The 24,259-nt window shown below is 41.6% G+C and overlaps 1 protein-coding gene across 3 annotated transcripts; it reads left to right on the forward strand.

Moving 5' to 3' along the window:
• The first annotated feature begins 882 nt into the window (after positions 1 to 882).
• sult4a1 (sulfotransferase family 4A, member 1) lies at positions 883 to 19,541 on the forward strand. 3 transcript variants are annotated; one of them, XR_011086231.1, is made up of 9 exons: positions 884 to 1,315; positions 3,227 to 3,357; positions 4,704 to 4,784; positions 5,552 to 5,678; positions 5,788 to 5,882; positions 6,555 to 6,693; positions 8,441 to 8,558; positions 18,774 to 18,976; positions 19,162 to 19,541. XR_011086231.1 is itself a non-coding variant. In XM_049761427.2 (8 exons), exons 1-8 carry the CDS (start codon positions 1,147 to 1,149, stop codon positions 18,844 to 18,846), a joined length of 933 nt encoding a protein of 310 aa, XP_049617384.1. In that variant the 5' UTR covers positions 883 to 1,146; the 3' UTR covers positions 18,847 to 19,541. The 3 variants fall into 3 exon arrangements, 2 of the variants coding, with proteins under 2 accessions (XP_049617384.1, XP_049617395.1); XM_049761427.2 differs by having other exon boundaries at positions 883 to 1,315; positions 18,774 to 19,541; XM_049761438.2 differs by lacking the exons at positions 8,441 to 8,558; positions 18,774 to 18,976; positions 19,162 to 19,541 and adding an exon at positions 7,019 to 7,111 and having other exon boundaries at positions 883 to 1,315.
• The last annotated feature ends 4,718 nt before the right edge of the window (positions 19,542 to 24,259 follow it).

Here is a 24,259-nt window from a genome sequence, read left to right on the forward strand (position 1 = left end):
GTTTGGAACCCACCTAAGATGCAGAAACCTATGCAAGACCATGTGGGTGAACACAGGTGTGCCCCTGGTGAAACCCAGGAGCAAAACCAGATAAAACCCTTGCCCATATACCCATGTTAAAACCCACATAGGACCCAGATGGAAATGTTGGAGTGGAATGATGGAAAGTGATTATGAATGGATGAGTGGAGGTTGGTTCTTGCTCAAAGACAGCTGGGAAGGTTCTATTTCATAAGTGACCCAGCACAGGATAAAGAGGGGAAAAAAACCCTATTGGATGGATTGTATGGCTCCTTTGTCTTTATCAGCAGTGACAAACAAAAAATGTATTAAATGTATTTCGTGTTTCTTTTAGTTTTTTAATTTAAATGCAAATAGAAAGAGCTCAGGTGTGGCAAGTTGTTTCTTGTTTTCAAAATATATTTTTCAGTGTGGACAGGTTATTATTATTATTTTTTTAAAGTTATTTTTTTTAAAAAAAGGACGTACTGCTTTCGTGCTCTCAGATGTGGTGATTAAAAACTATTTTGGTCCAGGCCACAGCAGGACCTATCCTTTGTTATTTGCTTGAATGTTAATGATTTTGTGGAATATTTTTTTTTATTATACTGAACATTAATGATCCTCAGATAAAGGGAAATATAGTTTGATGACAGCGTTTTATTTATTTATTTATTTATTTATTTATTTATTTATTTATTTACGTATTTATTCATTTTAATCGGTCCAAACGGAAATAAACCAGCTCTTACGTGAGGCACAGATTATTCTTAAAACACGGTAATGTGACTGTAGCGCTCATTAATGGTGGACTGATAATGGTTTCTGAGTAGGATATGCGCAGGTCTACGCATCTTTGAGCCTTTACTTTTTAAATCTCACACACGCACGCACACACACACCGTCACATGCGAGTATCGCATTTACGGTGTAGCCTACAAACAGGCAAGTGTGCCACCCACCATCAGCCATCCCCACGCATCTTTGAGCCTGGCAAAAAGGACTGACGAAAACATTACGTCACTTTTCTTGAATATGATTCGCCCTGGAAGCAGTGAAGAAGCTGCGCATTCTGATCGAACGGAGCATCCTATGCGTCACTCGTTTTCATTTGAAACGGGGATCTCGAGCTAATTTTACCTTACGATGGCGGAGAGTGAAGTAAACACTCCAAGTACACCGATTGAGTACGACAGCAAATATTTCGAGTTTGATGGCATCCGGTTGCCACCCTTCTGCAGAGGAAAGATGGAGGAAATCGCTAACTTCTCCCTCAGAGGAAGCGACATATGGATTATCACCTATCCCAAATCAGGTAAACACGTTTTATTCACCACTGTGGATGCCACATTGATTATAATAATTGTAAGCTTTAAAGCACAGGTGTCAAAGTCAAGGCACAGGGGCCAGATCCGCCCCACCAGATCATTTCATGTGACCCAAGAAACCAAATCAACTTCAATGACTCTGTCCATGTTTAATTATTTTTTCATACATATGCTTAGGAAGTGTGTGGTCCTTATGCAGCTCCCCAGTAGCACTTATGAAAAATTGTAGCCCTCTCCATCATTTAAATTGCCCATCCCTGTAATACGGGGGAAAGAATTACCGTATTTGCCGGTGTATAAGTCGACTCGGTGTATAAGTCGACCCCCTAAAATTCGACGGAAATTTACGATTTTATGATATATCCTTTGTATAAGTCGAGCTCAATTGTTGCATTATATTAAACTTCAAAATTCAATATGCGAAATTTATTGACGAAATGTGTTCAAATTCCGGGAGGCCGTGCGCATGCGGCTGTTTATAAGCACCGCGGAGGAGATCGCGGAGCCTCATTCGACTTCCAGCGGCCGGCGAGCTCGCGCACGCCGCCCGGCACCACCGGAAGGCCGGAAATAGCGCCAAGCCGAGCGGATCGGCACTTTATAAGCACCGCGGAGGAGATCGCGGAGCCTCATTCGACTTCCAGCGGCCAGCGCACTCGCGCACGCCGCCCGGCACCACCGGGAGGCCGTGCACACGCGCCAAGTGGCCGGAAATAGCTCCCGCCGAGCGGACCGGCTCTTTATAAGCACCGCGGAGGAGATCGCAGAGCCTCATTCGACTTCCAGCAGCCGGCAAGCTCGTGCACGCCGCCCGGCACATCCGGGAGGCCATGCGCACGCGCCAAGTTGCCGGGAATACCTCCCGCGGAGCGGATCGGCTGTTTATAAGCACCGCGGAGGAGATCGCGGAGCCTCATTCGACTTCCAGCAGCCGGCGAGCTCGCGCACGCCGCCCGGCACAGCCGGGAGGCCGTGCACACGCGCCGGGTGGCCGAAAATAGCTCCGGCCGAGCGGATCGGCACTTTATAAGCACCGCGGATGAAATCGCGGAGCCTCATTCGACTTCCAGCGGGCCGCGCACTCGCGCACGCCGCCCGGTTCTAAAGTGTTCGCCTCGGCTGGTTCCCCATGTCGGCCACCACAAGTGAAAATTCGGCCTCTTCCCCTGGAAGTCCGGCCAAGTTTGGCGAATATTTTCTAAGTGCCAACGACTCAACCGCCGTAAAGTGTCCGCCTCGGCTGGTTCCTCCGGTCGTCCAGAACAAGTGAAAATTCGGCCTCTTCCCCTGGAAGTCTGGCCAAGTTTGGCGAATATTTTCTAAGTGCCAACGACATTCATTTAGACATGGCGATTGAATGTTTACGTACCGGTAGTTATTGTCGTTGCTTGACGCGCGATGACTCGCACATTCGCTCAATACCCAGTACTTCCCCCTAGCAGTCATCGTTGCTGCCTGGCTTTCGATGTCCGTTATTGAGGTGAGAATATTTGAAATTGTTGCTGAGGATGCGTGTTAATGCGACGAACGCTTTATAATGATTCAGTTTCTCGCTGTTTGATGAGCCTGACGGACGCACACCCACGCACAATGAGATGCATGAGAAACAGCCTTGGTTACCATCACATTTGAAGCGATGAATACGAAGTTAAATTTTATGACTCGGCAAATACGGTATGCATACAGCTCAATTGCACGACATATTTGTTACTATATTATCATATTTGTTAATAAAATATGGCTTTGTTGACGCTTGGACTGATATTAATAATAATTATTATTATTTTATTCAACCATACTACTACCACAACTAATAATAATGATAATAATAATTCCTAATTTTGATATGGTTTTGTTTGGTTTATTGTTTAGTTTATTGTTATTGTTTTTAATTGTAGGCACCAGTCTACTTCAAGAGGTTGTGTACCTTGTGAGTCAAGGAGCAGACCCAGATGAAATTGGCCTTATGAACATTGATGAACAGTTACCTGTCTTAGAGTACCCTCAACCAGGCTTGGATATCATTAAGGTATTGTATTTCAAATTATGTCAGCATTTATACAACACTGAAAAACTGGTCAACAAGGGATCAATGGTCACGGGCATTCAATGTTGGTTTTCAGGCTGTAGAAACATGCGGAAATTTCGCTTGTATTTCTCCTAAGTTGAGAATGTACTTGTGTGCAGGATGGTGCAGGGTTGCCACAAGCTGTTTGATAGGTGTATTCAAAAGTCAAAGAATTTTATTGCGCAATTGCACTTCACACAAGAGCAAAAATTTCCATTTAAAAATTTCCAGAGCCTAAATGAAAACAAAACACATTAAGTTGCAAATTCATTTCAACCTACAATTGAGTACACAACAAAGAGAAGATTTTTAAATTCAAACTCATTTTTTTTTTGTGTGTGTGTGCAATTCTTTAATGAGAATCACACTGGGTTAACCAACTAAACCAAGTTAAATGACAATAAATGCTTGACGCAGTGGCGGCACGGTGGGGCACTAGTTAGCTCGTCCGCCTCATAGTTTGGAGGGTGCGGATTCGATTCCATCTCCGGCCCTCCCTGTGTGGAGTTTGGATGTTCTCCTCGTGCCTGCGTGGGTTTTCTCCGGGCACTCCAATTTCCTCCCACATCCCCAAAACATGCTTGGTAGGCCGATTGAGCGCTCCAAATTCCCCATAGGTGTGAGTGCAAGTGTGGATGGTTGTTTGTCTCTGTGTGTCCTGCGATTGGCTGGCAACTGGTTCAGGGTGTCTCCCGCCGACTGCCCGATAACAGCTGGGATAGGCTCCAGTACGCCCGCGACCCCCGTGGGGACAAGCGGTACAGATAAAGGATGGATGGTTGATGCAGTTATCTTTGCTGAGGGACTGCTGTCACAGGTGTGCAGATAACAGCAAATAACACTTCCAAGAAACACCCCCTCTCCAACAAGATTGAAGACCTCTGACCTTTTCAAAGTCTATTATCGCCCTCTTTTGATCGAAAATTGACACTGTAGTCAGTCAGATTTTCCTTGTTCGGGATACGTTTCGGCCTCGCGGTCGACTTAGGAGCGGTTTGTATTCTACCAGTCGATTCTTATCACATTTTTAGCGAGGCGCAGCCATCAGTATACATTGACGATAACAATAGCTAAGTAGTGCTAATGCTAACCATCGTTCAGCTAACACCTATCGTCTACTGTGCTCTTTTTGCACAATTTCATTGCTTATTCATACACTTTGGGTTCTGAAAACATGACCTACCAAACCATCTCTTCTCATTTCATACCTTACCAGTGTGAACTAGTGTAAAATATTTTGCTTAGCAGATTTACCCGTGCTTGGTTACTGTAAAAAGTTTGAAAAAGAGTGTTTTCCATTCCTGCAGGAGCTCACATCCCCACGCCTCATCAAAAGTCATCTTCCCTACCGATTCCTTCCCACAGGAATGCACAATGGAGAGGCTAAGGTAATGCAACACTCACTCAAAAAAGCAACAAAGCTAATTAGCAAAAATTTAATTGAAATAAAGGAATAATGATAATCATTAATTTTAAATTAATTAATACATTAATTAATTAATTAATATTTAAATTAATTACAATTATAAAATGATACAATAAAATATAATGAAATCATGCTAAACATGAAACAATCAACAAATTTAAATGTGGGACCTTCAGTATTGTTTCCAGGAATCTTTTGGTTTCATTAAATTGTCCTCTGATGCGATACAAAGATAGATTTGTGTTTGCAGCTGGACATTAAAACATTTCATTGTCAAAACATTATCATGTAGAAGGAAATTTAATTCTTACAGAGAAATCCCAAAATTTTGGATTCAATCTGTGTCACTAAAGCCTCACACGTCACAATTCTACCACTCCTGGCCCCAACTTTTGCCTCTACTCATACTGTACCTCTGATCAGAGGTACTCACAAGGGCAATGCCTAAAAAAAAATATATGAGATGTAATAACTATAGACTCTGAAGATGTTTGAAATAATTATATCATATTATTATATATATTGCTATTAAATATTACATGTACATAATTCTGTTCTCTCTTTTGGCTACAATTTTACAGATTTTTAGAAAGAATTTAAAAAACTGAACAAAAACCAAAACAAATACATGTATCTGGGTCTCGAATTTAGCAAATTCACAGGAGTTAACTATGTATTTATATTATCTGAGACCAATTAACATGTTCCTCTTCTGTGGTTTTCCACCAGATAATATACATGGCTCGTAACCCCAAAGACCTGGTAGTATCCTACTTTGAGTTCCATCGATCTCTCAGGACCATGAGCTACCGAGGATCCTTCCAGGAGTTCTGCCAGCGCTTCATGACTGACAAGCGTAAATGAATATTGATGCTCTTCATTTACCACTCTGGTTATTGTTCAGTCCTCCGACTCATCAAAGTCACATATGATTTCTTTTTTTTTTTTATTCTCTCTCTTTGCAGTTGGATATGGCTCCTGGTTTGAACATGTTTTAGAATTCTGGGAACATCGTATGGATTCGAATATTCTCTTCTTGAAATATGAGGACATGTATAAGGTAAATATATTAGGGAAGGAGGAGGAAACATTGAAGCTTGAGGTCAATTTTTTTTTACAAGCGGCAGTCATCTGCAAATTTAACTGCAGGGAATGCTAACTTTTCCATGTTTCCCCGCTTCCTCATCGCAGTGTTGCTGACCCTGCGTTCTTGCAAATCCTGAGCCAAGTTTGAAGCAAAACGGTACTTAAATGTCGCTATAGCTGTAGTGATAAATAGTCCGTTAATAGTTGACCTCCATCACTAATCGGGGTGTCACTATTGAATATTTTTAAAATTGATTATTTGATCCAATACACCATCGATTAATCAAATAATCAGATTAAATACAATTTTGCATGAAAGTGTCTTACATTTTTCTGCAATTATTGTTGTTTATTTGGTCTTACTTCGTGATAAAACCAAGCAAATAAGTGAACAATATCACACAATTGACAATCAGTTATTTGTCGATTAATCGATTCATTTTGAAAGCTCTAATCATTATGTTGCATTTTGTCATCCTGTCTTTCTCACAAACCTCCACCATTCTTCTCATTTCTCTTAACCGAATAAAAACAGATGGTCCACCCTGCAGAAGAGAGTTTTTCCCTTAATTGCAAAATTGCATTATGAAGTCAAGCTTCATTAGTTCCATACATTTTCCATAGCCATTTTTCTTACTTTTTGTAGGACCTTGGGGCACTGGTGGAGCAGCTAGCCTGGTTCCTGGGTGTATCTTGTGACAAGAATCAGCATGAGGCTATGGTGGAAAGTTGCAACCAACTCATTGAACAGTGCTGTAGCTCAGAGGCGCTGTCCATTTGCAGGGGTGAGTAAAGCCAACAATTGTAGCGATGACCTCACATACTTTTAACCCCCGAGTAAGAATGAGATTGATAAAATTCTAAGTAAATATCTTGAAAGTAGAAAGGTGCTTTTCAAACTTCTTGCCATTAAACAACCTACATTTTCTTATTCTAAACTGTTGTCAAATATCATAAATGTATAGTTTATACTTCAGACGAGAGGTGTCAAAATTAATCAATTAATCAACAGCAAATTGATTGTCAAATAAATCGCCTTGTGTTTTGCTGATCGAGTAATCATTTGGCACCATTGTTTAACTGAAGATTGTCCAATTCTTCTGATTTCAGGCTCTCAAAAGTAATAATTCTCTGATTTTTGTTATCCTTCATGGAAGCAGATTGATTTTGCTTTTTTACATTAATAAATAAGACTTTTGCAAAGATCTTATTCTACTTTACTTTTACTCAATGACCATTAATTCTTCTTGTGTGATATTGCTTAGCTGTTAAGTTGTGTTTTAACCCGTCCATCCCGTTTGTCCCCACGGGCGTGCTGGTGCGTATCTCAGCTGTCAGCGGGCAGTAGGCGGGGGACACCCTGAACTCGTTGCCAGCCAATCGCAGGGCATACAGAGACACACACGCAGTCACACTGACGGGCAATTTGGAGTCCTCAATCAGCCGACCAAGCATGTTTTTGGGATGTGGGAGGAAACCGGAGGACCCGGCGAGGACCTGGAGAAAACCCACGCAAGCGTGGGGAGAGCATGCAAACTCCACACAGGGCAGGCCGGAGGTGGAATCGAACCCACACCCTCCAAACCGTGAGACGAGCGTGCTAACCCGTGCGTCACCATGCCGCCTGTTTTAATCACTAAATAATACTAAATAAACAAAAATAATTGGTTAATAAACAGTAAGCAGGGTAACTAATGTTTGTAATACATTTTTACACAAACAAATTGCGTCGAATTAATCGATAGCGACAACCCTACTTCAGACTTAGGTTAAAATAAAGCAGACTTCTGCAAACTATGGTTCAGTGACCATATGCAGACCATCTGCAGTCTTTTGACCAACCCTCGCTATCTTAAAGAAGTCACACGTAAAATGTGTTTAAAAACTGCGCTTTCATTTTATGCTTGTCAGTAGGCAGTACAAGCAAATACACAGTATTGTATGTAATATACTAAAACTATTTCTGTTCACTGTTCAATTGCACGTTACTCCATAACATAGGTGTCAAACCCAAGGCCCGGGGGCCATATACGGTCTGCCACATCATTTTATGTGGCCCGCAAAGACAAATGGTGCGTTGAATTCATGTGTCAATACTAAAATTGCAAATTGTCTTCACTTTTTAAAAATAGATATATTGCTAGCAATTTTACCAACTTTTTAAAATAGTTTAAATGTTTTCACGAGTCTGATTTGTTATTCATCAGTTTGTTGTGTAGCCTATACTGTATATAATAAGAGGCATTCCTGTTACATTTATTTGGGTTGTATATTTGGGTCATATTGGCCCTCCGAAGGAAACTATGACTATGATGACTACAACCCACGACAAAAATAAGTTTGACACCCCTGCTCCAATGTAATTGTTAATAAATTTTGTAATGAGCCATACGTTTTCAGATCACTCCTCTTTGCTGACCTATGCGGTATTAAATGACAATTATTGTCCAAATGTTTGGCAAGCCACCGTGTAGATTTAAATTTTCATTTAAAATGCTAACTTTATTCCCTCTCATTTTGTGTTCCATGCAGGTCGTGTTGGTCTGTGGAAGGACGTCTTTACGGTGTCATTGAATGAAAAGTTTGATGCTGTGTATAGACAGAAGATGGGAAATTCCAACCTGACATTTGATTTCTGCCTTGCGGAAAGGCCTGTTCCTACCCTTTAGTCCACTTGAGTACAGTCAACAACTAGTCACTTCATGCTACCAACGCTGTGGTCTTGTACAGCTGTGCATTCACTGAATACTTTGGTCTGCTTAACATGTAATGACGTATAGATGTCATAGAATGACTTGAACTACAGTTCTTGATTATCAGGTCAGAAAAATGACAAACATTACCGTATTTTTTTGCACTATAGAGCGCACTTAAAACCTTATAATTTACTCAAAACCCACAGTACGCCTTATAATGCAGAGCACCTTATATATAAAATTTATTACAGGCTCTCGGGCCATAGGGTAGAAAACAAACATCACATATATTAAAATAGATTTTAAAAAAAAAGTACATTTCAAATGTTATGAGAGGCACTCATGCCAGCGTCCTCTAATGGTGGATGTGTACCTTATAGAACTACATCCAGGGTCTGTCATCTGTCGAATCAGACCATTCGGTGAGCAGTCCAGCCTGCTCATAAATTTGAATGTCAAGTTCCTCAGCAGAGCCATAAATGTAGTGCGACCCAGATCACAAAAGAGCCCACTGGCTCTTATGCTCCTCGGCTTGCCCAACAGTATCCTAAGGCAACTTTCAACTTACGCAAACTTTCCTTCTTGAACCTCACCAATAGTGGGGCTGTGTAGAGAGCGGTGCAGTAAGCTCTAAACAGGTTTACTTTAACATCAGTAGTACAGTGGTGAAATTTACGAACCAGCATATTTGCTTGAACATGGAGCATTCTCCTCTGTCTAGACATATCATCATCATCATCTAAGGTATCTGTAATAATGTGCCCAAGATATTTTGTACTTTTAGACACACACAGTAGTTTGACCAGACAGGTAAAAAGCAGGAAACTTGAGTTCCAGATCATACTTGGTTCTACATATCAAGACCATACTCTTCTTGGGATTATACTTGATGTCAAAGTCAATACCGTAATTTGAGCAGATATTGAGCTGCTGTTGGAACCCACTACTACAAGGTGAAAGTATGGTAAGGTCATCAGCATACATGTAATGGTTTATTAACATGTCTCCAATCGTGCAGCCTGTTTTGCAACCTCCTAGCTGCTTAGACAAGCCATCCATGTATAAGTTAAAGAGGGCAGGGGATAGAATCCCCCCCGTCTGACGCCATTAGCCACCCGAAAATGGGTAGATAATGTGCTCCCCCATTTAACTTGCATTTTCTGGTTTGTATACCAGTAGACTATGATGCGTATTAAGCATTTAGGCACACCCCTAAGCTTTAGCTTATTAAAAAGCTTATAATGATGGATACAATCAAACGCTCACGACGCATCAATGAACCCAACAAGCATGGAAGAGCCCTGCCTTTTATATGTTTCAACTGCTTCTTTCAGAGCATAGATACATTGGTCTGTACTGTGCTTAGGCTTAAAGCCAAACTGATTGTCGGTGGTAGTTATATATATATATATATATATATATATATATATATATATATATATATATATATATATATATATATATATATATATATATATATATATATATATAAAAACTTTTCCTCACCCCCCGTGGGTGGTCTCTTTTTCCCTTCAAGCTCGGGTCCTCTACCAGAGGCCTGGGAGCTTGAGGGTTCTACGCAGTATCTTTGCTGTTCCTAGTACTGCACTTTTCTGGACTGAGATGTCAGATGTTTTTCCTGGGATCTGTTTCAGCCACTCCTCCAGTTTGGGGGTTACTGCCCCTAGTGCTCCAATGACCACAGGTACCACTGAAGTCTTAACTCTCCAGGTCTTCTCCAGCTCTTCTCTGAGCCCTTGATATTTCTCAAGTTTCTCATGTTCCTTTTTCCTAATGTTACCATCATTTGGGATGGCTATGTCAACCACAACGGCTTTCCTCTGCTCTTTGTCCACCACCACAATGTCCGGTTGGTTCGCCATTACCATTCTGTCTGTCTGGATCTGGAAGTCCCAGAGGATCTTGGCTTGGTCATTCTCTACCACCTTTGGAGGTGTTTCCCACTTGGATCTTGGGACTTCCAGTCCATACTCTGCACAGATGTTCCTGTACACTATTCCAGCTACTTGGTTATGGCGCTCCATGTATGCTTTACCTGCCAGAATCTTACACCCTGCAGTTATGTGCTGGATTGTCTCAGGACCTTCTTTGCACAATCTACACCTGGGGTCTTGTCTGGTGTGGTAGATTTGGGCCTCTATTGCTCTGGTGCTCAAGGCCTGTTCTTGTGCAGCCAGGATCAGTGCCTCTGTGCTGTCCTTCAGACCAGCTCTTTCTAGCCATTGGTAGGATTTCTGGATATCAGCTACTTCAGCTATGTTTCGGTGGTACATCCCATGTAGGGGCTTGTCCTCCCATGATGGTCCCTCCAGCACCTCATCTTCCTTTGATGCCCATTGTCTGAGACATTCACTGAGCACGTCATCCGTTGGGGCCTTATCCCTGATGTACTTATGGATCTTGGATGTTTCATCTTGGATCGTGGCTCTCACGCTCGCTAGTCCTCGGCCTCCTTCTTTACGGCTAGTGTACAGTCTCAGGGTGCTGGACTTGGGATGGAACCCTCCATGCATGGTTAGGAGCTTCCGTGTCTTGATATCTGTGGTCTGTATATCTTCCTTTGGCCACCGTATGATTCCTGCAGGGTACCTGATTACTGGTAGGGCGTAGCTGTTAATGGCTAGGGACTTGTTCTTGCCATTGAGCTGACTTCTTAGGACTTGCCTTACTCGATGGAGGTATTTGGCTGTGGCTGCTTTCCTTGTTTCCTCGTCAAGGTTGCCATTTGCCTGTGGAATTCCAAGGTATTTGTAGCTGTCCTCAATGTTCCTTCTGGGAGTGAGACCCCCTCTGTGTGGATTACCTTTCCTCTTTTAGTCACCATGCGGCCACATTTCTCAAGTCCGAATGACATTCCGATGTCAGAGCTGTAGATCCTGGTAGTGTGGATCAGGGAGTCAATGTCCCGCTCGTTCTTAGCGTACAGCTTTATGTCATCCATGTAGAGGAGGTGGCTGATGGTGGCCCCATTCCTGAGTTGGTATCCATAGCCCGTCTTGTTGATTATTTGGCTGAGGGGGTTCAGTCCTATACAGAACAGCATTGGGGACAGAGCGTCTCCTTGGTATATACCACATTTGATGGTCACGTGTGCAAGTGGCTTGCCATTGACTTCAAGTGTGGTTTTCCACTGTTTCATCGAGTTGGCGATGAAGGTTCTCAGAGTCCCATTGATGTTGTACAGCCTCAAGCATTCAGTGATCCAAGTATGTGGCATTGAGTCATATGCTTTCTTGTAATCAATCCAGGCAGTGCTCAGGTTGGTACGTCTAGTTCTGCAGTCTTGGGTGACTGTTCTATCCACCAGGAGTTGATGTTTTGCTCCTCTGGTATTTTTACCAATCCCTTTCTGAGCAGTGCTCATGTATTGATCCATGTGCCTGCTGATCTTATCTGATAGTATGCCCGACATCAGCTTCCATGTTGTGGAGAGGCAGGTGATTGGCCGGTAGTTGGATGGGACTGTACCCTTTGATGGATCCTTCTGGATCAGGATCGTACGCCCTTGGGTTAACCATTCAGGGTGAGTCCCATCCCTTAGCAGCTGGTTCATTTGTGCTGCCAGGCGCTCATGGAGAGTTGTAAGTTTCTTGAGCCAGTAGCTGTGGATCATGTCAGGGCCTGGTGCTGTCCAGTTTTTCATTCCTGAGACTCTTCTCTGGATGTCTGCCACTGTGATGGTTACTGGGTTCTGTTCAGGGAGCTTGCTGTGGTCCTTTCTCAGAGCCACCAGCCACTGTGCATCCTTCTTATGTGATGCCTCCCGCTCCCATATATCCTTCCAGTACTGTTCAGTTTCCAGCCTTGGTGGGTCTGCTCTGCTATTATTCCCCTGCCACTGAGCGTACACTTTCGCTGGTTGTGTTGTGAACAACCTGTTTATTCGTCTGGCTTCATTCTCTCTTGTGTACCTCTTTAGGCGGCTGGCCAAGGCTTGGAGTCTTTGTTTGGCAGTTTCGAGTGCTTCAGGTATGGGCATATGGCTGTATTTCTTGGGAACTTGCTTTTTCATTGCACCTTTCTGGGCCTCTGTCATTTGGCTCACTTCTCTCCGTGCTATCTTGATTTTGGCCTCCAGCCTTCTCTTCCATGGTGGGCACTGTTGTGGTCGCATATGGTCATTCTTCTTGTAGCCAAGCATTTCTAGGATCACTGCTGCTGAGGTGTATATCAGCTCATTGGTTTCAGTGATGGTAGCCGTAGGAATTGTTGTCAATGCTGCATTCACATCTTCTAGGAGACTTTCTGAGGGTACTTCACTTAGCCTCTGCAGTGTGTATCTAGGTTCCCGAGCATTCATTCTCACCGTGATCTTGTTCTTCAGGTCAGTTGCTGCCTCGTTCAGCTTGATTGTGCTTATTGGGGTTTCGTACCCAACCTCTGGGCTTTTACATGGATTTAACTCGTCTCTGACCTGGTGCTCTGATTGGCCTTCGCTATGGCATTTGTGTTGTATCTCATCAATCTCGAGGTGTGATAGCAGGTGCCGTTTATGGATATTGGAACATTGAGCTACTAGTTGCTTGGCCGATAGTGGTGACTGTGGGTATTGAAGTTGCCATTGTTCCCGCATTCTCCGCATGTAACCCCTCTCGCTCGGGTTGCTGAAGTAGTAGCATTCCAACAGATCCTTATTCTCGCATCTCGCCCATTTGTGTCTTGTTCCAGTAGCCCATTTTTCATCAGGGTGCTCTGGTTCCCCAGCACCTGACGCAGACCTTGTTTGTCCGGGCGACGTCTGAGCCGGCATGTCTTTCGTTTCTTGTACTCTCATTATCTCTGAGGTAGGCGGTATCGTTAAGGGTCTTGCCTAAGGACCCACACTGACTGCTGGTAAGGTAATCGCTCATTGCTCATATTGTGCCCCTGCCGGGAATCGAATCCGGGTCTTCCGTTTGTAAGTCATGTCACTTACTGATTGAGCTAGTCAGCTCAATCTATATATATATATATATATATATATATATATATATATATATATATATATATATATATATATATATATATATATATATATATATATATATATATATATGTATATATATATATATGTATATATATATATATATATATATGTATATATATATATATACACTTAATCTGTCAAGAAGTAAAGAGTATACTAGCTAGAGCTATTGGTCTATAGTTAGCAACACTTCCTATTTTACCAGCCTTGTCTTTTATAACAGGGACCAGAACTACAGACATCATTGGAGTCAGGTAGCTGTGAGTGAGCAAGCCTGAGAAACAGAGAGACAGCAGCACTGTCAATCAGGGCCAACTAACTTTAAATGCTCTGCTGTGATGTTATCCAGACCACTGGCTTTTCTGTCAGAAAGTTGTCCTATGGCAATAGACACCTCATGACAATTAAAAATAAATACTTTCCTCTTCAATTATGCCTCCTTGATAGAGCTCACTTTTCACACTATTAAATAGTGCTGAATAATGCTGCCTCCAGAGGTCAGCGATGCTCACAGGATCTGTTACCCCCTCTATGTTACATGGGAGAGCTGCTTAAACCCTGTTCAGGGATTTTACCTCTTTCCAGAAATTAATTATGTCATTATTAAGCAGATTATCAGCCATAGAGTGAGCACTTAAGGTCTGCTCTTGTATGTACCGTAATATATGGACCAATTGATGAATTTGTTGATCCATACTGGTTGTTCACAGCGCTCTGCCAAAATGTTTCAGTACATTTCAGTACGACTAGTAAATTACAAGGTCGCATCACTTTCAGCATTACGGCAACTGTGGTCAGGGGCGTCACTGAAGTAAGCTACTACTGGTCAATCGCATGACATTTTAAAAAATATTTAATTTTTCTATAGGCTAGAATCAATCCCATCACTTGATTGACATACAGGTAAGCCTGTCGGTAGGCAATCACAGTGAAACGCACGTGCGCAATAGACAGTGACCACACCCCCTCACAGCAGCAGGTTTAGCTGCGCATACACAAACCCGGCACAAAAGCTAACAATCTAATCAACGCATTACGCATCAACGCACACACTTGGTTTTTTCTTATAAACTAAAGAAAGTTTATGACCACCAAGAATGAGTGGGGTTGCTGGACCAAGTAAGAAGCCAAACCGTATCATTTTCATACAGAATGGGAGTTGGAGTTTTTTTTTTACCTCATTGACTGGGTTGACAGTCAATGAGGTAGCAATTAGCACAGCTTCATCTAGCGGATGCATAACACAACCCTAGTCAACCCCAGTTTGATGCAGTAGCTTTAATCCGGTGCGCCCTATATGAAAAACACTTCTAAAATAAAAAATATCAATGAAGGTGCGCCTATAATCCAGTACGCCTTATAGTGCAGAAAATACTGTAACTTTCTTTTTTTTTTTTTTTTACATTGCACATGAATGTATGTATGATTTGCTGTTTATGCACAGTCCATCAATCTACAATATTCCACAGTGTAGTATTATGATAAATTCACAACAAATCGACTGTCAAGTTAATCACCTCGTATTTTGATAATCAAGTAATCGTTTATGGCCTGTTTTCAGTATTAACTGATTGCTTTGAGTACAACCTCCTGATTTTCCTGAACTCTTTATTTTTTTTAAAGGTCTGAATGTTACCGTTATATTTACAGTGGAATTTCCACATTGATTTTATTCACTTAACATGGAAATTCATAACATTCATAACACAATATGATTTGATAATCCATACAGATAATTTCCTTCGTAACAAACGTTCCATTCCATTTAATGTAACATAATTTCACGTATATATTTTTTTATTATAGACACTCAAAAAATCAACCGTCAAAAACTGGTTATTCTTCATATTCATTATTACAAGCGCCCGTGAGTTGCCGCTATTCTTGATCAATAATCACGTATTACCTGCGTCATAATTTGGTAGACTGGAATTCCAATTCCACAGAAGTTTTAGACAGATTTGTTGTGATTTAAAGTCAACTGAAATTGGCATATTTGACTGTCGTTACCTCTGCTTTTGGAAAAATACAAATATTTCTTTTTGAACTATTTTTCTTTTTGAACTTGTACAAGTTTAGATTCTGTTATTTGCAGAAACACCACGACCACTCATTACCATTACCGTAATTGGGATAATAAGCATGGAGATGGTACAGCACAATTAAAGAGGTAAAGTGTCCGGAAAGATTGGAGCCAGGGCGACCTAATGCAGCTTGAACCGGGGTTTATTGAAAGGAAAAGGGAGTTGGAAGGGAGTCAGGTGTGGAAACGAAGACATAGACGGGACAGAGACTAACGGCCAGCAAAGAGACAGACATAAATCCATTCGAACACGGAACAGGATCTGACCGTGAGCCTCCAGACAAGACTGGGGGAGAAACTGGACGACCAGAACCAGAACACAAGGCGCGGACACAGTCGGAAGACAACAGTAGACACCGACAGGGAAAAACACACGGGCAGGGCTTAAATACACACGGTAACAAGAGAAAGCAGGTGACAGACATTACGGTAACGAAGGGGTGTGGCTGAGGGAAGTCGCCGGCCGAGCGTCTCTGGCACGGCACGTGACAAAGTAATGTAAAGGTACAGCAAAATGTTTTCCCCAAATGCTTCATTTTTGTTTTAGTTTACATTTTACGTCGGACATATTAATGATATGAGTCTTTGATATTTCTCATGTAAAGACAGTGCTAATTAATTTAAGGAAATGGCAGAAATCACACTGTACAGTATATACTATTTAAAATTTAAACTTAATTATTGTTATCTCTCCAGGTGCTGCAGAGATACTTATATGATCGTTTTGGGTGGCTATTTTTTACTCCGTTCAGATTTCTCTGTTTTCTATCACGTTTATTTTTTATTTTTAATCTATTACATCACATCCGTTGGGGCGGGACAAACCAAACAAGGTAATGGGTATTGGCAAACGGAAATCCGAGTCATATTCAGTGAAGCCTCGGTTTTCGAACGTCCCGGTTCTCGAACAAATCGGTATTCGAACAAAAAATTCGAGATTTGTTTGCTTCGGATGTCGGACGAAATTCGGTTGTTGAACTTCGCGAGATGAGCCGAGAGGACCCGCATGCCAACTGACTCCGTTTGTTACTACATTCTCGTTACTCTGAGGATTGCATCAGCTCTAATCATGCCTCCAAATTAAGCAAGTGGGAGCAGTAAAGCCATCCTAAAACACAAAGACGCTCCTAAAGCAATGTGACAGTGAGCTCCCGGCGCGCTGCGGTTGGGCGATCGGACCAAATTAAGCTCCCTGCGCACTGAGGTCCACTTAAATTTTGGAAAGTACATCAGGACTTTAAAAATATTTTCGAAATTTTAGCGACCGCTCTGTCACAATAATGCGACCAGTGCGGTGCAGTTGTGCGGTCGGCGGCGCGCTACGGTTGAGCGTTCGGCGGTGCCCTGCAGTTGCGCAATCCGACAAAATTAAGCTCCCTGCGCACTGAGGTCCACTTAAATTTTGGAAAGTAAATCAGGACTCTAAAAATATTTTCTAAATTTCAGCGACCGCTCTGTCACTATAATGCGACCAGCGCGGTGCAGTTGCGCGGTCGGCGACGCGCTACGGTTGCGCGTTCGGCGGTGCGCTGCAGTTGTGCGATCTGACAAAAATGCGCAAATGCAAAAATGCTTAAAAAAGGCGTTTTTTTTTTTTTCTTGGAACGGATTACATTTCTTTCCATTATTTGTAATGGGAAAACATGATTTGGAATTCGAACGATTCACTTCTCGAACAGCCTTCTGGAACAGATTGTGGTCGAAAACCGAGGCTCCACTGTACATGGGAGATTCACAAATCCGCTATGTTTATTACAAATCCGCCATGTTTATTACTCGGAGAAACTTTTGTAGCCCAACCAACTCAAGGATGCCGAAGTGGAAAGATAAAAATGTTCCGTTGTTGGATGCACTACATCAGAAAATCAAAGAAGTGCCTGGTAAAATTTAATTTTTCAAGCAGTGTTCCGACGTCTGTGGGCAAAGTCCTGCTTGTTAAGGATTGTTTCAGAAATGTTTTGTCAGTATGGAGAAGGATTTGCTGAAAGACTTCATTTCATTGATGGTTCAGTTTGTTGCGCGTTGTTAATGATGTCCGTTGTTGAGCGAGGAAAACAAAGATGTGGAGTAACAGTTGGTTCTTTACTGGCAAGATCTTGGGTTGTTTAATGGCGGCCAGTACACGAGGCACGGCAGCAGATGAAACACCAACCCCCATCTCCAGTTCAGAAGAGTCACCTGACCATTTGGTATCTACGTATGTGTATTGGAAAGTCATTGCCCTGTGTGTGTATGTGTGTGTTTAATTAATGAGGACATTGTACGACTGAGTACTCAGTGAAGAAATTATTGAATGCATTGTGCAGTACTAACTTAATAATAACGGAGAAGAATAAAAATTATTTGTGCAGTGATAACTTTACAATATTTGATAGTAAATAATTGATTTAATAGATAAATAAATAATTTCATTGTCCTTATTTTGGTCAAACAAGTTTGTCTTAAATTCAAACTTGTCACCGAAGCACCCATTTTACCCCACCATGTAAATTAATGTCATTTCGCAATTTCATTCCTGATAACGATACGCTGCCACACAATGGACCCAACTATTTACGAAAAAATCATTGTCTACAAAACTAAATGGGAATACCCAAATGGTCTTACGAAGAAGGAGAAGTACGTTTTGAGAAGAAAAGTTTCACTTTATGACGTTGAGGGTAAGATACGCAACGTAAATTAGGCTAATTTGATCCAGAGGCGCACAAAAAATCCACATTGCAGAACCTTTTAATTGCTACACTAACGTCAGAAACGTACTCTATAAGACAAATAATTGACTCATAAAATGTTGAATGTAATATATCTAACACACATATGAAGGAAATTGTTGAATTTGTTGAGTGCAACTCAAGCTAATGTTTCTTTCCAAGTAACTATTTGTAGATCTATTGAGTAGATATTTGATAAATTATGAAACAAATATTTTTCCAAGTAACATATTTGGTTGTAGACCTATTGAGTGAAAATTTGATACATTATGAAACTAATGTTTTTTTTTCCAAGTAGCAAATTTGCTTTTAGATGTATTGAGTGAGCACTTAATAAATTGTCACAAGTATGGTGCAAATTCAACGTTTTATTTTTACTTCTGCTCAGGAGGGGAGCTGTATTATTGCCACCAAAACGGCACAGACAAGGCAGTGCAAGTGAAGGCTGTCTGTGGTGCTGAAGAGGCAAATGCCATTTTCAGGAGTTTTCATGCCAGCCTGGCAGGGGCACACGCCGGGCAAACTAAAACAAGACATAGCATCTCTCTGAGATATTACTGGCCAGGGATGTCTGCTGACATTAATGAGTGGGTATGTAAACAATTAAAAAAAAGAGTATACAGTTTGTTCATTTTTTAAGCCTGGTAACATAATGAATGAAACTATTCCTTTGTATCTTCTGCAAACAATTCAAAATGATTACCTAAGATCTTGCCCTTCTTTTTGCATGCATTTATTAACCATTACTAATTTCCCACAAAAATTGTCATTGTCAGGTGTCCCAGTGCACCGAATGTCAGGCAGCCGGCATATCAATAAAAAGGCCATCATAGGTCACACCTATACAGGTCGGTTAATCCAAATAATGTTCTCTATTTTGACCTAAGGTGTTAGGGTTTTCCAGGTTATCTTTATCATAGGATTATGTTGGAATGTAGACTATAATGATTAACCAATCTTGTCTTGCTCTCACAACGCAGTAAAATAAAGTGGTTGCTTCCTCTGCTTGAGTGACCAGCTGCAGAGGAAGCAATCAAAGTTGTTCTGTTTCCCACAACATCGTAAAACACCCCCTGCTCTGATCTTACCAGAGGCCGGGGGTTGACCAAACCTGTCCACTCTCACCCCCACTCTGTTCCTCCTAATAAATATGCCCTTGCAGGAAGGAGACTTTCAGACTTCATTCTGGAGCGAGTGAACTCTCCACCTGCAGGTGTCTAAAAGAACTTGCCTGTCTCCCGTGTGGTTCTTGCAAAATAAGTTGGAGTGAGCAAATCTCTAACATAAGGTCTATATCGTTATTTGTATGTGGCATACTGCATATGACTATTTTTCGCAGCAACATCAGTTTAGCACAATTCTTTATAAATATTTATTCATTAGGTGTTTCAGCCATTCAAACTATTGGGCATGGACCTCATTGGCAAACTGGCACAAACAAAAGATGGATACCAATATATTTGCGCGATGGTTGATTATTTTACGGAATAGCCTCAAGTCAATTGAGGTCGAAGTCTGCTGCTAAAGTTACCGTCTGTATCTTGAAATTCGTTCACCAATTTGAGTCACCAAAAAGGATTTTGACGGATCAGGGCAAAGAATTTGTCAATGCAGTAAGTACTACGGTGAAATTATCTTCATCATAGCTGTCAAATACAAGTCCCTGAGGGCATATCTGGCCTGCTACTTTATTTTGTGTAGCCAATGAAAGCTACGAAAGTATGTCGAACTTCATAAAAATTCTGGAGTAAAATAAAAAAACATTTCTTACTGTTCATTGTATTTTGTCCGTGTTTTGTGACTGTTGCAGTTGCGGGTGCTGTATTTTTCTTCTGTGTATTTGTGATGCAAAACCAGTGTAGTGATGATGTTAAGCTCACATTGTCAAACACTATTTCACTGCAAAGTTGTCCTACTCAATTACTTATTCTTTCCCCTGGTAATTGCAGATCAACAAGAGATTATGTGAAATGCTTGACATAAAAAGAAGCCTTTGCTTGCCATACCACCCCCAAACTAATGGGTTGGTGGAAAAATTAAATGGGACAATTCAAAGGTGAGTACTTTGTTTACCCAGATTAATCTTTGACAATTTCTTGTTATGATTTTGCTTATGAGTTTTTTGTTTGTTTACCCAGATTAATCTTTGACAATTTCTTGTTATGATGTTGCTTATGAGTTTTTTGTTTGTTTTCGAGGCACTTTCAAAGTAAATAACATGCACTATAAAAACTGTTAGGTCAGAAAAAACACATTTTAGATTGAAAATTGCTATTGGGGTCATTTTTATACAATTGTCAAAAATTAATTACAAAAAAAAAAAAACACTGTCACAAGTGCGATTTTAAAACTGATTTTGTTTTTTAGAGCTCTGAGCAAAGTGGTTTGTCAGCATCCAGAAAGATGGGATGAATATTTGGATGCAGTTATGTTTGGTCTTCGGACCAAAAAACAAATGACGACAAAGTAACCGCCTTACTTTCTAATGTTTGGCAGAGAGGCACGCTACCCTATTCAAGTGCCAGAACACTACGACGTAAGATTTTGGCACATCACGATCCACGATCCATTACAAGGATTTAAAGTATCATGGAGAAGTTTCTAAAAATGACCAAATACAATTTGCTTGTTAAATATTGGAAGTTGTTTTGTTACATCTTAATTGTAAAACACAAATATAAAACTAAAACTTGTCGACACTTTAATCATTATAGCAAATATTTGCTTTTTCTGAAGGTTGATGGCCGTTGCGGCGACCTGTGAGGTGCGCACCTGTCTGTGGGTGCATGTGGCCACAAGGAGTCACTGCAGGTGTACGACGTGAATGCGCAGCACGCAGTGGAGCTCCTCAGAGCGCCTCAACAGCTGAGCGCAATCTATCCTGATTGGGAGCACGCACACACCGGGGTTCATAAGCAGCAAACGGCAAAATCCTCTTGTCCAGTGAGCAGCAGCAGCAGCAGCAAACAACACAATCCTTTCGATCAGCGAGCAACACAGCAGTAGCAGCGAAATGCACTGAGCTCCACGGAGAAAGCAAAAAAACTCATGGGAAGAGGAGACCAAAGGGACTACCGGTGAGCACACAGTTCTCAACTGGACTCATTTAATTAATCATTTAGAGCACTAACTGCATTACAGTTGGTCTGGAGAATGTGTTGTCTTTATGACAAGGATTAAGTTGTATATTGACTTTTGTTTGAAAGGATAACTTTATGTTCAAGAACTTTTCTTTCTTTCAGTAAAAAGAACTGAACTTTATCTACATTGTTTATTGGTTTATGTGTTAAAGAACATTGCATTGCTTTATTTGGAAGAAAATTGTACCTTTTGTTTAAACTCATCCATTTTTTGTATGTGTTTTAAAGGTTTTTCACCTTGATTGTTTCGCTCAACAAAAACCTGAACAAAGAGTGAAATCCCAGTCTGGTCAAGTCCTTCCTTTTCAAGTGTGGAAACCCATGACGTTAAAATACACTTGCCAATGGCACTGTGGAGGATGTGGCGAGAATGGAAGTTATGGCACAAGACCATAACAAACAAGAACAAGTATTTGAGCAAGTTAGAGAGCACATTCGAAAGGCGCAGGAAAAAACAAGGCAACCAAAAACAATCTCAGGGACCACAGAGTCTGTACACATCGGAGATCTTGTTCCAAGACGAAGTATCAGGTCTCAACAAAAAAAGGGAGGGAAATTGGACCCCAACATTTTGGGACCATACAAAATTGTGGCGATTGAGGGCAAGACAGCTGACCTCCAGAATGAGAATGGAACCTTGGTTCCCAAAATTAACATTGACCACATAAAACCATACAAAGAAAATAAACAGAGTGCCTCACAGGTATAAAAACAAAAAAGGAGCATCCTCCTGGGTGACAGTCACCATCCCCACCAGCCACTGCTCCTTCAGCCACTGCTCCTTCAGCCACTGCTCCTTCAGCCACTGCTCCTTCAGCCACTGCTCCTTCAGCCACTGCTCCTTCAGCCACTGCTCCTTCAGCCACTGCTCCTCCAGCCACTGCTCCTCCAGCCACCGGTCCCTCTGCCAATGCCCCTCCAGCCTCAGCTCCTCCAGCCACCGCTCCCTCTGCCACTGCTCCAGCCTCAGCTCCAGCCTCAGCTCCTCCAGCCATTGCTCCCTCTGCCACAGCTCCAGCCTCAGTTCCCCCAGCCACTGCTCCCTCTGCCACTGCTCCTCCAGCTATTGCTCCCTCTGCCACAGCTTCAGCCTCAGCTCCTCCAGCCACCGCTCCCTCTGCCACTGCTCCTCCAGCCTTTGCTCCTCCAGGCACCACTCCCTCTTCCCCTGCTCTTAATACATCAACAACACCACGACTGTCTTTGACTTTTAGACAAACGAGGGAAAATGTGGACAAATGTAAGATGTATTCATGATGTAACTGTAAACATGTTAAAACATACATACATTATGGATATGTGGCACATAGGTCTTGTATTCATAAAGTGTTTTATAAATGCCACTTGCTGCTATGGAATGAACCACATTTCCAACTGCATTTTGAGTTATTGTACTGACTGATTTTTGGCAGACATTCAAGATACTTGGAAGGTAAAGCATGTCCATGTTCTTTCAAAAATCGGGGCGTACAAATTGTTCTTTTTGGACATAATAAAACTTGGACCCAATTCTGAGTTGGAATCTGAGATAAAATAATGTTTTCATATCTGAAATTTAGGTTTCTCAGTTTGACTATTTTGTTTGAAGTCTTAATTGGTAGCACTGTATTATTTGGGGAGCAAACATATTTTCTGTTTCAATTTGTTTGCCGTTTCAATTACAGGTTAAACGCGTACCTCCTGTTGATGGTGAACAAACGCAACCAAATCAGTGTGGAAAAGGTTTCCTATATTGACTCATTTGCAATGACCAATTTATGGAATGGAAGAGCCAGAGACTCAAGGTCTGTCTGTATTACTACTGTTTATTGAATTATCTTACAAAATTATCAATGTCAATTCATAGCAAAATAAAAAAGAATAGTTTTAATAATGTTGGGCCAATTGGTGGCCCAACAACATTAAGACATAACAATTTTATTAAAAAACTCAATTGGCATTAATTTTCTTCTTTACACATTTTATTGTAATTATTGACAGACTTATTTTTTTCTTCTGTTAATTTTTAGATCAACCCGGTGGAATACAGGCTTATTGTTGACATCGTCAATGAGCATAAACATTGGAAGCTGGCGGTAAAGAAATTTTTTAAATGCCACAAGAGGGAGTAACATTACATCAACAAATATATGCCGTAATTTTCGGACTATAAGTCGCGTTTTTTTCCATAGTTTGGGTGGGGGGGCCACTTATACTGAGGAGCGTCTTATATGTGAATTTTTTCACAAATTTTCATAATTCAAAAAGAAAAAAAAAAAAAGTTAAACTGCAATAAACGAACCGCGATGTAGCAAGGGATTACTGTAATTTGAATTTCAAGTGACGTCAGTGGCGCGGCGTGGCGGTTGTTTACATAAAGGACAAAGATTCGATCACAGGATGACGAAGAGCCCCACGTACTACCGGCATCATTAGCGGCTTTGTAAGTGACACGGAGGAGGAAGAGTTTGAAGGATTTAATGATTTGGAAAGACACAGAAGGTTTGAAAAACTATTATGGCTTTTACGCATGCCCGGTCCTACTCTACGGAGCTTTCTTTCACCTCCATGGATTGAAGTCGAGGGCTGGCGCTCGGCCGGGTGGCTGTCCAGGGACGGTGGATTGGGCTCGGACATGGCTTTTACACACGCCCGGTCCTGCTCTACGGAGCTCTCTTTCACCTCTGTGGATGGAAGTCGTGGGCCAGCGCTCGGCCGGGTGGCTGTCCGGGGACGGTGGATAGGGCTCGGACAT

The sequence above is a fragment of the Syngnathus scovelli genome, chromosome 22 (assembly GCF_024217435.2).
Source record: "Syngnathus scovelli strain Florida chromosome 22, RoL_Ssco_1.2, whole genome shotgun sequence".
Lineage (NCBI taxonomy): Eukaryota > Metazoa > Chordata > Actinopteri > Syngnathiformes > Syngnathidae > Syngnathus > Syngnathus scovelli.